General features: G+C 58.9%; 1 protein-coding gene across 10 annotated transcripts in view; it reads left to right on the forward strand.

The window, feature by feature from the left end:
• TRIM26 (tripartite motif containing 26) overlaps positions 1-14,435 on the forward strand; it is a 100,829-nt gene extending 86,394 nt beyond the window's left edge. For 2 of the 10 annotated variants that reach the window (XM_036356532.1, XM_036356529.1), the window contains exons 2-9: positions 5,156-5,648; positions 5,801-5,896; positions 6,909-7,139; positions 10,861-10,938; positions 11,250-11,272; positions 11,733-11,848; positions 12,004-12,036; positions 12,480-14,435. In XM_036356532.1, coding sequence (XP_036212425.1) covers positions 5,211-5,648; positions 5,801-5,896; positions 6,909-7,139; positions 10,861-10,938; positions 11,250-11,272; positions 11,733-11,848; positions 12,004-12,036; positions 12,480-13,165 — 1,701 coding nt within the window. In that variant the 5' untranslated portion in view covers positions 5,156-5,210 and the 3' untranslated portion in view covers positions 13,166-14,435. Of the gene's footprint in view, positions 1-3,889; positions 4,301-4,322; positions 4,844-5,155; positions 5,649-5,800; positions 5,897-6,908; positions 7,140-10,860; positions 10,939-11,249; positions 11,273-11,732; positions 11,849-12,003; positions 12,037-12,479 lie in introns of those variants that run through there. The other 8 variants (XM_036356524.1, XM_036356523.1, XM_036356525.1 and 5 more) reach the window with 8 other exon arrangements.
• Positions 14,436-15,024: the final 589 nt, after the last annotated feature.

A 15,024-nucleotide genomic window follows, 5' to 3' on the forward strand; every position in this document is an offset into this window, starting at 1 on the left:
GGCCAAGAATGATTTGCCAGAGGAGGTGGCTTTCAGCTGAGACTTCAAGATGGAACAGGAGTGGGCTCTGTTCTGAGGGGGTCACACTTGCAAAGGCTCAAAGGCTAGGCAGGAAAGAGCTGGTGCCTCTGGAGGCTTAGAGAGGGGTCTGCCTTGGCCGTGGGGTGGAGTTTGAGGTGGGAAGTGGCAGGAAATGAGCCTGGAGACAAGACCTGGCCTGGAGGACCCGGGGCCTCGCTGGGCGTGGGACGGAGATCTGCCTGTCCCTGGAGCACCCGGCGCCAGTAGAGGTTTGAGGCGGTGGAAGGCAGTTTTGACACAGGGTCTGTTTGAGGGACTAAAGGAAGGCACCCGGCAAGGGAGACAGGAGGCTTCAGTAACTCGGGGGACCCGTGAGCATTGCAGAACCCCCACAAGCAGCTCTGGTTTCAGCTTCTAAAGAAAAGTTCACTCAGTTATGTCCCTAGACTTAAGTTCTGGGAGGACAGGACTTTGCCATATTTGATAGGCACCCAATACCTGCCTAGTAACCTGTTGGATGCATTATGCCACCCGTAAGTGGGGTTCCTACAGAGCATGGAGCTCTCGGCCAAGTGCTTTGGGATTGCAAGGAAGAAGGGGATTTGTTTGGAGCCTCAAACATGAGTTCGAGAAGCAGTCTAGAGGCCGGATGCAAATGCAGGCCCCTCCACTCACTGCTCTGGGTCTTGAAGTCCACATCTGGGATTCAGTGTCTTCTGGGTTCCTTCTGGGGCAGTAGGAGCCCGAGGCAGCAGGAGGCAGGCAGGAGGGTGTGGGGTAGCAGAAGCCACAGGAAGTTGAGGGAGAGTTTAGCACCTGTTAGGGCAGTGGTTGACAGCTGTTAGGAAGCAAGGGGCCCGAGTTCCCATCTTTTCCCTCTGGAATGGGTGGGTGGGGAGTGCAGGTGCCTACCCGTAGGTGTGGGCATTCCTGGCATTGCCTCCCTCAGCTTGTTGGTAGCTCACAGTGATTCTCACAGCCACGAATTACGCATGGTACCCACATCCTAAAATGTGCGGCAGGAAGTCACATAGTCCCCTCAGCAGTTCTGCTGACTGATGAGGACAGATGCCCAGGAGGTGGTTATGAGACCGAGGGAGTTCTGGGGAGGGTGGTTGCAGAGATGGGGAACTCAAAAAGGTGGGGGTGTCTCCAGTTCTGCCTGGTTCTGGCGAGTTGCAGCCAGCTTCTGGTGTATTGAGGGCACAGAAGGCCTGCTGCCCTGCAGGGGGGTTTCAGAATTCTCATTTGGGTGAAGGGAGGGGGTGGGCTATGTCCTCACTGAGTGTTTTCCAGCTCGGGGAAGTTTGGAGCGGGTCTGTTTGCATTGGGCCTGAAAGGACTGGGCCTGGGGTGGTGAGCAGCTGTCTGTCGGATCTGCCCGGGCCTGTGCTCCAGTCCTGCTTCCTGTCATTTAAGATGAGGTGCTCGTGGCCAGTGTCAGCAGCAGCATGCGCCCCTTCACAGTGGCCAGCACTGCAGCTTATAAAGCCCTTCCGTGAAGGTGACCTCATCTGAGCTTCCGGACAAAGGAGCTGCTTGCTATTAAGGCCCCTTTCACAGTTTTCCTGGGTAGGAAACAGTCCTGGATCGCGAGGCATCTGCGGGACACGGCTTCCTAGCCATGTGCCCTCCGGCAAGGTGCTTGCCCTGCCGATCCTTGGTGTCCTTAGAAGAGTATCCTGAACGCTGGATAACATAAGATGTGAAAAATGGCTATAAGGTGGGTCCTAAATAAATGCTGTCTCCAAGAAGTTGTTAGTTACTTGGCCATTGCGCTGCAGAGCCCAAGGCTGAACCTGGATGGTCCACCCACAGATTGACACCTGGGTCTAACATGGGTCCAGCGATGCACTGAGCTGAGCTGCCTTCCGGTGCACGCTGTACCATGCTGGGGAGCGTGCAGCCCAGAGATGGACGTGAGCGAGCATAGACGCGGTAACACATTTCGTTTGTCTCCCTTGTCTGGTTGTCACACTCTCAGACAGATGGTCCTGGACGGGCAGTTTTGTCTTCAGTTCTTCTGATCCAGGCATCGCTTGGGCACGTGGGCCTTGACTCTTTAAGCTGTTGAGCACCATGGGCTCTCCAGTCGTGATTTTGAGCACCTTTGGTACTGCAGACCCTGGATAGAAAACTAGCCCCTCTCCTCAGAAGGTTTTTCTAACTTTTGTTATTGTGGAACTATTTAAAAGTAAGTCGTAGTTATGCAGCCCTAAGTACTGCAGCCCACACTGCCTAAAATATGGACCTTCTCACAACCTCAGTAAATACCATTTTAAAAATTAACAATACTCCATACGACTCTAGTCCTTTGTCAGATTTCCTTAATTGTCCCAAAACTATTTTTATGCCTCTTTAAAAAACAAAACAAAACAAAACAAAACAAAACAAAACAGGAGACGCCTGGCTCGTGTGGCCCAGTGGTTGAGCATCAACCCATGAACCAGGAGGTCACGGTTCCATTTCTGGTCAGGGCACATGCCTGGGGTGAGGGCTCGATCCCCAGTAGAGGGCGTGCAGGAGGCAGCTGATCGATGTTACACTCTCACATCAATGTCTTTCTCTCCCTTTCCCTTCCTCTCTCTCTAAAAAATCTTTAAAAATAAATTCTATATAATAAAAGCATAGTATGTAGATTGTCCCTTTGACCCGGAGTTCATCCAGGAGTTTGACCAGGGGGCAGGGCCAGCTGGGAGAAGGGAGGGAGGCCCCGGTGCCCCGGCAGCCGCTAGGGACCCTACCAGTGCACGAATTTCATGCACTGGGCCTCTAGTAAGTAAGTAAAAGACCAGGGCAGTTTTTTTGTGGAATGTCCTATCTTCTGGACTTAGCTGATTGTTTCCTCATGATGTGTTTTAGCTCATTCCTTATTCCCTCAAATCTTCTGTAAACTGGAAGTTAGGTCTAAGTGCCTGATTCAGTTCATTTAGGTCAAACATTTGTGCAGGACTACTTGCAAGGTGACGTGTAAGTCATAGGCGCCACAGGGTAAGTCATCCGGGGAAGCGCGCGCCAGCTCGTCCCTCTCAGCGAGGCTGGTTTGGGCACTGGTTGAGGTGGTCACAGGTCTCCCTTATCAAGGCACATTAGGAAGCACTAACCCATTGGGAAGTACTTTGGCTTTGTGGGACTATCCTGTCCCCCAGCACCTCGTGGCTTTAGCATCCAGTAAAGACCCTTGTCTTATCATGAGGATGTTTTCCTAATCTGCTGCCCTGCCTGCACTTACTCGCCACTCTTCTTCTGTGACCCCTGGACTGTGTTATTGTTTGAATATGTGTGGGATCGTGTTCATATGGTTTCTGGGATTTAAAGCTGCCTCAGAGCCCGCATGCCCGGGTGGAGGAGGCTGCTCTCTCGAGGGCGGTGCCCGCCTGGCAGGCTGGTGGGGCACTGTGGCTGACTTCACAGTCCTCTGATCCTTCCGGGAACTGCAACAGAAGGAAGTCCCAGCCCCAACAGAGCAAAGGAAATGGCCTCCACCTTTAACCTCAGAGCTCTCCACGGGGTGCCGGAGTGCCGGCAAGGGACTCCCAGCCCAGGACCCTCCTCGCCACAGCTCGTGCCCAGCAGGCAGCCAGGGAGCTGGCCGGCCCTGCCTACGACTTTGCTAGCCTTATTATCCTAAACATTTTATTACCTCGTTTGCCAGTTCAGTTACTCAACCCCGCCCCTTCACGTGAGCTCTGTGTGTGCCTGCTTTTCACCTCCTTGCGTCCCTCGGAGCGGAGCGTGCAGTCGCCTTGCTGGCAGTGTGCCAGGCCCTCGCCAGGCCCGCACTCACTACACGGAGCACTGCTGTCTCCCTTCAGGTCCTCGTGAAGTAGACATTACATCCGTGCCTTGCTTTTCCTTTGGGTCTTAGAGCCTGGGGGTCATTTCCAGCTCATTCCCGTCACTGCGTGGAAGGGCCCGAGGGCCACGGGGCTCTGTTGCGATGGACTTTCAGCAGACACAGTCCTGATGGCATTGACTCCGGCGCGCGTGCACTCGCTCCAGCCTCGCAGTGGCCCTGTGCCCCCTGCTGCCCTCTGTTGCCCTCTCCCGACTGCTCCATGCGGCCAGGATCCACAGCAGAGCAAGGTCCCGCCCTGCCTGCCCCTCGAGCGCTTCCTCTCTCGCTGCCACTTTACATCTCGCTCTGCCTCTGGGCTCGGAACACTCCTGGATTTGGAGCCAGGGTTCTGCGTTCTCTCCTAGACTTTCTGGGTGTTGTGCTCATGGTCAGGACTTGCAGCATAATGCTTTCACTCCGCCCACTTAGGAAACCTTGGAGGTAAGTATCACCTTCCACTCTATGGGTGGCTACACAGGCTCAGAGTTCTTAGAACAGTTCTCTATTGTCACACAGAGTCAGGGGCAGCAGGCAGCTGTCGGGTCAGGAAGTGAGCCAGGGCGGCAAAGGTAAACGGACTGAAGTCCTCCCGTGCTCAGCTGTGCTCAGCGGGGACCGGGCCCTCGGTGCACAGTGCAGTCCCGGTGGGCATCCCTGCCGTGGTGTCGGTGAGCCCAGCCGGGACCGTCCCCCCTCGCTCCTCGCAGAGCGGCCGGGTCAGCTCTGTGGGGAGGCACAGCTGGGAGCGAGTCCAGTGGTCAAGGGGGGCTCTGCAGGCCCCGGTCGAGTCCCACTGTCTGGGGATGAGAACCAGACCCCCAAAGCCCAGCCCAGGGACACGCCTGCGCAGGAAGTGCCAGAGCTCACGCTGCTGGTGCTTCTTGGGTCTTGTGAAGAGCCCCGTGCTCAGTCTTTGAAACCTGAAGGAGTAGCCGTGCAGCCTGTGACTGCCCAGCTGAGAGCACTGCCTACTGAACGTTGCAGGTTTGTGATTTGTCATGAGTTTCCCAGCAGAGCCCTCGGGTCCCCGTTCTGTCATAATTGCACCAGCTGATGGAAGGAAAGGGCCAGGAGGCAGGACTGCTTTCCCGACCCCGCTCTACCAGGCTGCGCCCTCTGCCTCAGTTTCCTTATCTGTAAAGTGGGGTGGACTAGATGGTCAGTAAGCCGCTCTCACACTGCTGTTTGGTGCGCCTGTGGGAGCTGGTAAGTCTGCTGCTTGTGGGGCGGCCCTGTGTCGGCTGCCAGCTCCGCCCTCTGCTGGGTCTGCTCTTGATTCCATGTCTGGTCTCCAAGGAGCAGGAGCCCCACCTGTGAGCAGAGGCCCTCTGAGCCCAGGACCGAGGACAGCATGGCCACGGCAGCGCCACTGCGCAGCCTGGAGGAGGAGGTGACCTGCTCCATCTGCCTGGATTACCTGCGGGACCCTGTGACCATCGACTGTGGCCACGTCTTCTGCCGCAGCTGCACCGCCGACATCTGCGCCGCCTTGGGGGCCCGCCCCGCCTGCCCCCTCTGCAAGAAGCCTTTCAAGAAGGAGAACATCCGCCCCGTGTGGCAGCTGGCCAGCCTGGTGGAGAACATTGAACGGCTGAAGGTGGACAAGGGCAGGCAGCTGGGGGACGCAGCCCGGGAGCAGCAGGACGCGAGGCTGTGCGAGCGGCACCGGGAGAAGCTGCACTATTACTGCGAGGATGATGGGCAGCTCCTGTGCGTGCTGTGCCGGGAGTCCCGGGAGCACAAGCCCCACACGGCCGTGCTGCTGGAGAAGGCCGCCCAGCCCCACAGGGTAAGCCTCACCCGCACGGCGCTCTGCCCACCTGGAGGCCGGCCTGGCCCACAGCCGCTGAAGGCTTCTTGCCGGCCCAGGGCTCAGCCTGAGTCCACCCCGCCGCCCCAGCCCAGAGCGTCCACCTGTCCCCACTGCTTGTCTTTCTGCAGGAAAAAATCCTGAACCACCTGAGTATTCTAAGGAGAGACAGAGACAAAATTCAGGGCTGTCAGGCGAAGGGAGAAGCTGATATCCTGGCTGCGCTGGTAAGTGAGGCTGTGAGGGGAAGCCTACGGCCGCGGCCTGGCAGCAGGCCTCTGGGCTGGTCGAGGAGCAGGCCAGCCTGCCCAGCAGCTCTGGCCTTGGCCTGCTTCCTGATCTGAGGGTGTTGCCTAGCTGTCAGCTAAGGTCCCTCCTCTGTGACTCACCTCTGTGGAGCCACCGCTGCGAGGGCGAGCCAGGGTGTGGGGACCAAGGAAGGCTGGCTCTGCTCTCCCGTTCAGAGGAGAGACGTGGTTGCTGCAGCAGTGGGGCCACCGGGACTAGAAGGAGGGCGGGCTGAGGATGCCGGTGGCCGCCGCCGCTGCGACAGGCAGCACCTGTGCACCTCAGTAGAGGCGGGTTCCAGTTTTCTGTGGGAAGTGGGCATTGCAGGGATGTTGGGGCCAGGCCTGCCGTGACCCACTGGGCCCTGGGAGAGGGAGAGGGAGGCAGGAGACACAGCTCAAGTTCAAGGTGCACCTCCAGGCCCTGGTGTGTGTGGACACAGCCCACCCTCAGTCAGCCGGGCACAAGGACACTGACCAGATCCCCGCCTGGACTTGCAGTGAGATTCAGGGGCAGGCAAGGTCATGGTCCCTGAGCACAGACATTGCGCAGACTTGCTGAGGTCACTGGTGCGGCCCTGTGTGCAGGGCCCGGTGCTGGGGCGAGGGTTGGTCGGCTTGGAGGAGAGCAGTCCGTGAGCTTTCTGGAAGAGGCGGCTGCAGAGACTAGTGTTCAGGAGGCCCTGGAACATACTGTTTTCCTGGAACTGGTACCAGGCTGAGCAGCCAGGCAGCTAACAGGCAGGCAGAGTTCCAGTCCCGAGGCGGCTGGACTGCTCTGTGACTGACTTCTTTGAGGGGGGAGGTTGGCCCAGGGATGCGCGAAAGGCCCCCAGCCTGAGCTTGGGATTCGTGGGCGGGGAGAAGAGCGCCTGGCGCCGCTTACACCAGATCCTGCAGGGGTTTCCCACCGCCAGGCGGAGGCGTCACCCTTGCCCTTCCCACCCCGCAGCAGAAGCTCCGGGAGCAGAGGCAGCACGTCGTGGCCGAGTTCGCGCAGGGCCACCAGTTCCTGCGGGAGCGGGAGCAGCACCTGCTGGACCAGCTGGCCAGGCTGGAGCAGGAGCTCGCCGAGGGCAGGGAGAAGTGCCAGGCCAGGGGCAGCGGGGAGCTGGCCCGGCTGGCGCTGGTCATCTCTGAGCTGGAGGGCAAGGCCCAGCAGCCGGCCGCAGAGCTCATGCAGGTGAGAAGCCTTCTGGGGGCAGGGCTGGGCACCAGGCGGCAGGCCTGTCCTGCTGTGGGCTTGCAGGACCTTGGGGCCTCGGCTTTCTTCTCTGAAGCACGGGCTGGTAACCCTGCTCGCCCACTATTCCAGTGGTTGCTTGAGCGTAAAGTGCGATGGCCGGGTCTTGCTCAGCATCTGCCAGGGCTCAAGGGATCTGGAGAAGGGGCTGTGCATACATGAATGAGAGAGACTAGACAAGAAATAGGAATTTGGAAGGCATTTTGGAGGGCCAGACGGAAACTCAGTTCTAGTGACTAAGCTCTCCGAATCTCCGGCCCCCTAGCTTTTTGTTAACACATTTTTCCCTCCAGCGAAGCAGATACACACATCAGAGGTAAGGATTGGTAAACAATAAGGGTTATCAGGTCGGGGAACTGCCCTCAGCTAGCTTCTGGCAGCAGGCAGTAACATGCAGATCTGCAGCCCTGCTGGAGCCCCAAGGTTCATCAATCTTTTGATGAACTTCTTGCATAATTATGACCTGCTAGACTTAGTCTCCAGCATGCAATGGCTGGCATAGTGTCACTTCAAAAAGTAAATTTCCCACGAAGTTTAAAAATATTGTGACGGAGTGGAAGGTTACTAGTACTTTCAGTGCTATCTTCCATCCTCATCACCAGCATCATGAGCCTGTCTTCCGACACGTCTCACACGCCCTGGCAGACTCGTCCATGGAAGCTCTTTGTGGTTCTGGAGCTGAAGTTGTGAAAGCTGGGAGCGGGGAGGAGGGGGGCGGAGAGGGCCGGAGGGTCAGTGTGGGCGAGTTTTTCTCTGGGACTCGGAGCCACTGCAGGGCAGAGATGGACACAGGTGAGTTGCCTCTGGAACGCTTCCTGATTCTGAGAAAGGAGGCGGCCTGGGCCGTAGGACAGACAGCTGGCCAAGCTGAAATGGCTCCGCTGGCCAAGCTGAAATGGCTCCACAGGCCAAACTCCGAGCCTCCCCGGGAGTCGGTCCTGCAGGCAGGGCTCAGCGCCCCTCCCTCTGCTCGTGGGCCAGGGAGGCCAGTGTGGCGGTCCCTCCCCTTGCATGGTCGGTGGCTGGGCCTGTGTCGGCTGCGGAGATGCTGCTACAGGCCGGCGGCAGGCAAGCCGGTGCTGGCGGAGAGGGCAGGGCACATTCTCGGTGCCTGGGCCAGCTCGGACCCAGGCGGCAGGAGGCTCCGGCCCTCTCCGTCTGGCGAATGCAGGACTCAGGACTGGCAGGGCTGTAGGTCCTTCAGTGCGGCCGCACCGTGGTCACTGAGGGTCAGAGTTCCCGGCCATGGGCAGGTCAGGAGTCGGCAGAGCCCCAGTCCGGTCCTCACTCATGCTTTTCTCTCTCGTAACCAGTGTGTCTCTGGCTCCGCCCTTTCCTACAGATGGCATTCTATCGCCTCAGATTTCTCTCAGACTCTGGTTGGGTCACTTGCTGCCTCTCCCCTCGCCGTGTCTTCTTCCCCTTCAGGGACGAGCATCCTTCCTTCCCCACAGCCATCCCCGACCCATGTGCACTGTGCCTGGAGCAGAGGGCGCAGGTGCTCGCGGCTGACCTGCAGTTGCGTGTGCCCTGGGGGTGCTCATCCACCCACAGGAGCTGTGCGGGCCCCCCAAGAGCCTCAGATTGAAGCCTTGCCTGGGGTGGGGGCGGGGAGAGAGTTAGGTGTCTGCTTCAAGCCTGTGCAGGACATTGGTGTTGTCTATGTTTGTGTAGATTTTGCTGCAAGGGAACCGGACCCCTTGGTTGTCATACTTCCCCAGGGCTGTTTGCCCGCCAGTGGGCAGGAAGCCGGAGGTGCTGCAGGGTGGGAGCTGGTGCAGAGGTTTGCTGGAGACGGGGGTGCCAGGAAGCAGCAGACTCAAGGTGCACAAAGGCTTTTGACCAGGGGACAGAAAAGGAAAGGAAGCTCTGGACTGGGGATCTCATGGAGGTGCTAAAGGGGACAGAGAGAGGAGTGGCCGGAAGGCGCGGAAGTCCTGCCTGGACCAGCCCTGAGCAGACTTCGGTGGCACTCACTGCGGTTGCCTTCCTTGCCTGGGAAGAGCCCTTTGTGATGCTCTCGTCAGCACCCAGGCGTGTGCCCCGCCCGGCCGCAACGCACTGCCTGCCTCACAAATGCCCGTGTCAGGCGAGACCTGTGCGTGGCTGCAGGTGGCCGCACCCCCAGGTCCCCTCTGTGTCCTTTGGGAGGAGGGTTCCTGCACTGGTCTCCGGTCCCACCGTCTCCGGCCACTCAGCACCTTTATCCCTTAAGCGGCTCCCACTGCCCATCTCTTTGCCTTTTTGCACACCTCCCTCTGCAGACTTGGCACTCCCTGCCTCCGACTTGCCGCCCAGCCCTCCAGCTGCTTGGACTTCCTGTTGTGAGGAAGGATCGGCCAGAAACGCCGCTGCGGGGTCTGGCAGCTGCTTCCTGGCGGGGCATGTGTAGCTCTGACCTCTCAAGTGTCCTTCCCTGCAGCAGAGCTGCTGCCTCCCGAGGTGTCTGGACGTTCAGCAGCCACAAACGCCCAGGCTCTTGTCCCCAAACCTCCGCCCTCCCCAGGCCCTCCGCCCTGCTCTTCCTCCTGCCGCGGCTCCTGGCGCGCCTCAGGTGACCCTGTCATGTAAAGCTTTGTGGTGGTGACTCCTTGTCTCTTCCCCTGCAGGTCGCTCTAACGGGGAGAGAAGGGCGGCTCTTACTGCTGTAACCCAGGCTGCTAGAGCAGGGCCTGGCATGCAGGGGGCGCTTAATGAATGAATGAGTGACATGAAGGCAAAACTTAATGTAGACTGCTGTGGAGGCTCTAGACCAGCCGTGGGCGAACTACGGCCCGCGGGCCAGATGCGGCCCGTTTGAAATGAATAAAACTATTGAAAAAAAAGACCGTACCCTTTTAGGTAATGATGTTTACTTTGAATTTATATTAGTTCACACAAACACTCCATCCATGCTTTTGTTCCGGCCCTTGGTCCAGTTTAAGAACCCATTGTGGCCCTCGAGTCAAAAAGTTTGCCCACGGCTGCTCTAGACTCACAAGGGAAATAACCAGCACCTCACAAGAACCCCCTCGCCTCCACCCTGTCTCCGTCACCCACGGCAGCGCGGTCTCCCTTCTCCAGCCACGGTCTGCCCTTCATGCCCGGTCGACTTGCCTCAGACATGCCTGGGCCTCCGTCTCCCTTGCAGCGGTGGCTCCGACCCATGGCCATCTCCCCCTGGTCCACAGCAGCAGCCTCCAGGCTGGCCCCCAAGTTCACATGCCCTCCCTCGGCCGTGCTCAGGGCGGCCACGCTGTGGGTGGCAGGGGATTTGGCCAGCTGCTGTGTCACACTCCAGTGCCGTGACTAGATGAACAAGGTCGTTTGTCTGTCTCTCAGGAGCCTTGGGGGGGTGGGGGGGGGCGGGACGCCTGGGCTGTCGGGGGGGGGGGGGGCTGTCTGTGAGCTCATCAGAGCTGGTGACTTCCTCCGGTTCCACTCCCTTCAAGGGACCTTGTCCTCAGCTGTGTTGTCAAAGTGGGGCTCGCCACCTCAATATGGAGAAGTCGGCCAAGGGAAGGGGAAGCAGAAAGCAACCTCCTTTTTGTAAAGGACATGACCCCAAAGTTGTAGTCATTGCTTCCCTTTACATCTCATGGCTGGAGCTTAGTCTCATGACCAGGCCTGGTTACAAGGGACTATGGGAAATGGAGTTTTTGCTGGGTTCTGTTATTAAAAGGAAGAAGGGGAGAATGGATCCTGGACTCACAGCCACGTGAAACACTCGCCTTCCTGGACCCGGAGGTGGTTTATTGCTGTACGTGGAATGAAGTTTAAACTCCCTGCTGTTCCTGTTCAGCCTGCACGGCCTGGCCCTGCTTCCCTCGCGTCCTTTCCCACCTTCCCAGCCTTCACCTGGCCAGCACCTCCCACTTCCAGTCTCCGCCGGAAGCCGGCCCTGCTGCACCATGCCCCAGCCGCCGGTTGCTCTGTCATTATTTTGTTTCCCTTTTACCCATACTCCACCAGAACCGCAGTTGCCTAAGGACGGGCCTGCGTCCGTCTGTGAGGTGCTGGCGCAGGTGAGTGAGGTCCGACTTGCTGATCCTGTGCTTTCTTCCCTTCCAGGACACCAGGGACCTCTTGAACAGGTAACAGCTTCTTCACTGGAGTGTGCCTCGCCTTGCCCTGCCTGTGCCCGTCCCCCCCCCCCCCCCCCCGCCCCCTTTGTCCTTGACCTTGAGCCATTTGAATGGGGAGTGAAACGGTACCCAAGGTGCCCACACCCATGGTTCCTCCTGGGAAGCAAGAACCATCCTGAACCCAAGTCTTGCTGTCCACAGAGCAAGATCTCTGTGCGCCCCCCACCTCGGCCTGCTCTCCTTGTCTGGGACGGTCAGGTGGTGAGGGGAGAGGTGGTGAGGGGAGAGGTGGCTCCGTAAGCTGAACGGCTCTGGGGTTGAGTCTGCTGACGCTCGCAACTCTTGTTTCTGGCCTGTTTCTCTGTCTGTGGCGGCGGTGGTGGTGGGGAGAGATCCTGTTCCCTCCTCCTTCATCCTTATTCTGAGGACTGAGGAATGCAAGAACAGCTGAGGTTATGTCTCCTCTCAGGTACCCACGGAAGAAGTTTTGGCTCGGGAAACCCATTGTTCGGGTGGTTAAGAAAAGGACAGGAGAGTTCTTGGATAAACTCGTGTCTCTGCAGCGAGGCCTGCGAGAATTCCAGGGTAAGGCTGGGAGCCTGGGCGGGGGCGGGAGCGGGGCGGGACTCAGGGAGGGCCCCACTCCTCCTGGCCCCGCTCTCGGGCGTCCGAAGCTGCTTCGGGAGCAGGGAGCCGCGGTGCTGGGCCTGCGGCCATCGGTGTCCTTCTCTTCTCTGCAGGGAAGCTGCTAAGAGACTTGGAATATAAGACGGGTGAGTGTCCAGCAGGTGGTTCCCACGGAGATGGTGGTGTCCCCTGCCAGGAGTCCCCTCACGCCACAGGGAGAACCTCCCAGCAGCAGAGCTCAAGCCCCACTTCATCTCTGACCACTGTCTGCCCTCCGCTGCAGTGGAGGCTCCACGACATGGTCTGGCCCTTCGCTGCCCTGTGTCCGTGTCTGGTGGTTCCAGCCTCACAGGGCCTGCCGCCAGTCCCTTCCCTGACTCAGTTTCCTCTCATCAGCCTCATCACATGCTTCCGTATTTGGAGCCCACTGGGAGGGCAGCCTAGGCCAAGGCATGCCCTGCGTGCGCTACCATGGTGTGACTGGCCCCTGGGGTGGTGCCGTGTGGCAGCCCTGCCCATGGACACCGTGGAGACGGGTGGCCCTCTGGGCCCACCGGTGACACTGTTTCCTCCTCTTTTGCTCCCACAGTGAGTGTCACCTTGGACCCGCAGTCGGCCAGCAGGTCCCTGCTGCTGTCGGAGGACTGCAAGTGCGTGACCTACAACAGCGACCTGTACCACCGCGCCTACCTGCACCCCCAGCAGTTCGATTGTGAGCCGGGGGTGCTGGGCAGCAAGGGCTTCACCTGGGGCAAGGTCTACTGGGAAGTGGAGGTGGAGAGGGAGGGCTGGTCCGAGGATGAAGAGGACGGGGACGAGGAGGAAGAGGGGGAAGAGGAGGAGGAAGAGGAGGCTGGCTATGGAGATGGATACGACAACTGGGAAACAGATGAGGACGAGGAATCATTGGGGGACGAAGAGGAAGAAGAGGAGGAGGAAGAAGAGGAGGAAGTTCTGGAAAGCTGCATGGTGGGCGTGGCCAGAGACTCTGTGAAGAGGAAGGGAGACCTCTCCCTGCGGCCGGAGGACGGGGTGTGGGCGCTACGCCTCTCCTCCGCGGGCATCTGGGCCAACACGGACCCTGAGGCCGAGCTCTTCCCGGCAGCACGGCCCCGGAGAGTGGGCATCGCCCTGGATTACGAAGGGGGCGCCGTGACTTTCACCAATGCTGAGTCGCAGGAGCTGCTTCACACCTTCACCGCCACCTTCACCCGGCGCCTGGTCCCCTTCCTGTGGCTCAAGTGGCCTGGAACACGCCTCCTGCTGAGACCCTGAGCCGCTGCTGCCTGCCCTGGCCCCCACCCCACGGGTCTCCTCTGGAATTCCAGGACTGAAGGGGGAAGGAGATGCCTGGCCCAGCACCTGAAGGAGGGAGAGGAGGGACCCCACGGCCGCTGCTGCTCCACCTACACTGCAGGGCGCCTCTTCCCCACCTCTGGAGGTCCTGTGCACACTTCCAACCTGTCTCCTCCCCTCCCTCCCGCAGCCTCTGACCCAGCCCTGCACTGTCTTTGCTGAGTAAGAGGCCAGGCAGCGCTTTCTTGCCCAGCGTACCATTCCGTGCCACATGTCCTTGGGAAAGACCAGCGGACTGTTCCACCCCGGCCACTCCTGTCCCCCGATCCCATAGCTTCCCCTCACCCTGTCTACTCTGCTGCCTTCCCTGCCACTTTACAGAGCTGCCCCGACACAGAGGGAAACATCTAGGAAAAGGCTGCAAACGCACGGAAGGAGAGGCAGCGAGGCCTCCCTGGCATTGGACCCCGATGCCTGGCGTCCAGCGGAGGTCTCCGGTGTCGAGGGCAGAGACCACGCTCTTTGGAGACCAGGGCTGTGCGTGTGCAGTCCAGACGGTGTAGGTGGGGCTCCTGCAGCCACGGGTCTCGGGGATGGTCTACATACCTTGGCTTTGGGATGACACTTGTGACCAGTGATCAGTAAGTGACCTCATGGGTTGGTCCTTGTGAGGAGAGTTTTTTAAACACCCAGGATATCTTGCTCTTTGTGGTCCATCTGAAAGCACAGGGCGAATGTCCCCCCGAGCAGAGCCTCCCCTGCTGCAGGGCTGGGCCAGTTTCTCCAGTGGGGCACTTGGCTCCTGCTCCACCCCTCATCCTCCTGGCACGGGCTGGGGAGAGGCAGGCAGTGGGCGTCCACAGGCCCACGGGCCTTTATGTCATGAGAGGAATTAAAGCAAATCTGCCCACAGGCCCAACCCAGGTCCCAGCCTATGTCCAGGCCCCATAGTACCCACAGGGTAGGGTAGCACAGCTCCCTGCTCCAGCCAGATCACCACGCAACGTGCCCTTCCATGGCAGGCACTCTGCCTGCCCTGCCCTGAGCGGCTGCTCCCCGCCACTGGACACTGCTCCCTTCGCCAGCACACCCTCCACGCCACATGCTGCCTCCGTCACGCACATCCGACTTCTGTCTAGTTCTGTAAGCTTTGAGGGCGGGTACCATATCTTGTATTTCTCTTGTATTCTCCATGGCACCTAGTGCAGTGCTGCGCAGAGTAGGTGCTCAATAAAACCTTGTTGGACAGCCTGGATTCCAGTGAGTTCCATTCCAACTCGGATGTCGCCGGGCCTTCTCTATCTGACCACAAAGGTTCCGTTGGCAGCAGTGGCTCAGCTTCCACCGGAGCCTTCAGAACTCGGGCTTTGCTGTTTGTTCTCTGCACATGCTGTCACGGCTAGAAAGCCCCCAAAGCCCCAGGAGACCTAGGCCAACCAACACGGGTCCAGCATGTGCACAGGACGGGGCTCCCCTGGGAAGTGTGTCGTTCCCCCAGCATCCCCAGATCCTTCCATGGAAAGTAAGCAGTGCCCCAAAGGATTCTAGCTGCAGCCTGACATCAACTGACTGACATTCCTTCGTTCTGAGTTTTTCTCCTTGTTGCCATGTCGGAGAGAGCGAAGGGGTCACAGTGTGTGCCTGAGATTCACTGCTCAAACAGCATACTTCCTGCCTGGACTCTTTGCTGACCTTTTTTATTGATTTCTCTTCTAAATACATATATGCAAAATGTGTCAATTGTTAAAAGGCCCATTAATCCACGTTTGAATCCTGGTAGACAAATTACTAGCATATTCTTGAATATTTAAATTTATTTTGTTGATTGATGTGGATTG

Source organism: Myotis myotis, unplaced genomic scaffold (assembly GCF_014108235.1).
Source record: "Myotis myotis isolate mMyoMyo1 unplaced genomic scaffold, mMyoMyo1.p scaffold_m19_p_26, whole genome shotgun sequence".
Classification (NCBI taxonomy): domain Eukaryota; kingdom Metazoa; phylum Chordata; class Mammalia; order Chiroptera; family Vespertilionidae; genus Myotis; species Myotis myotis.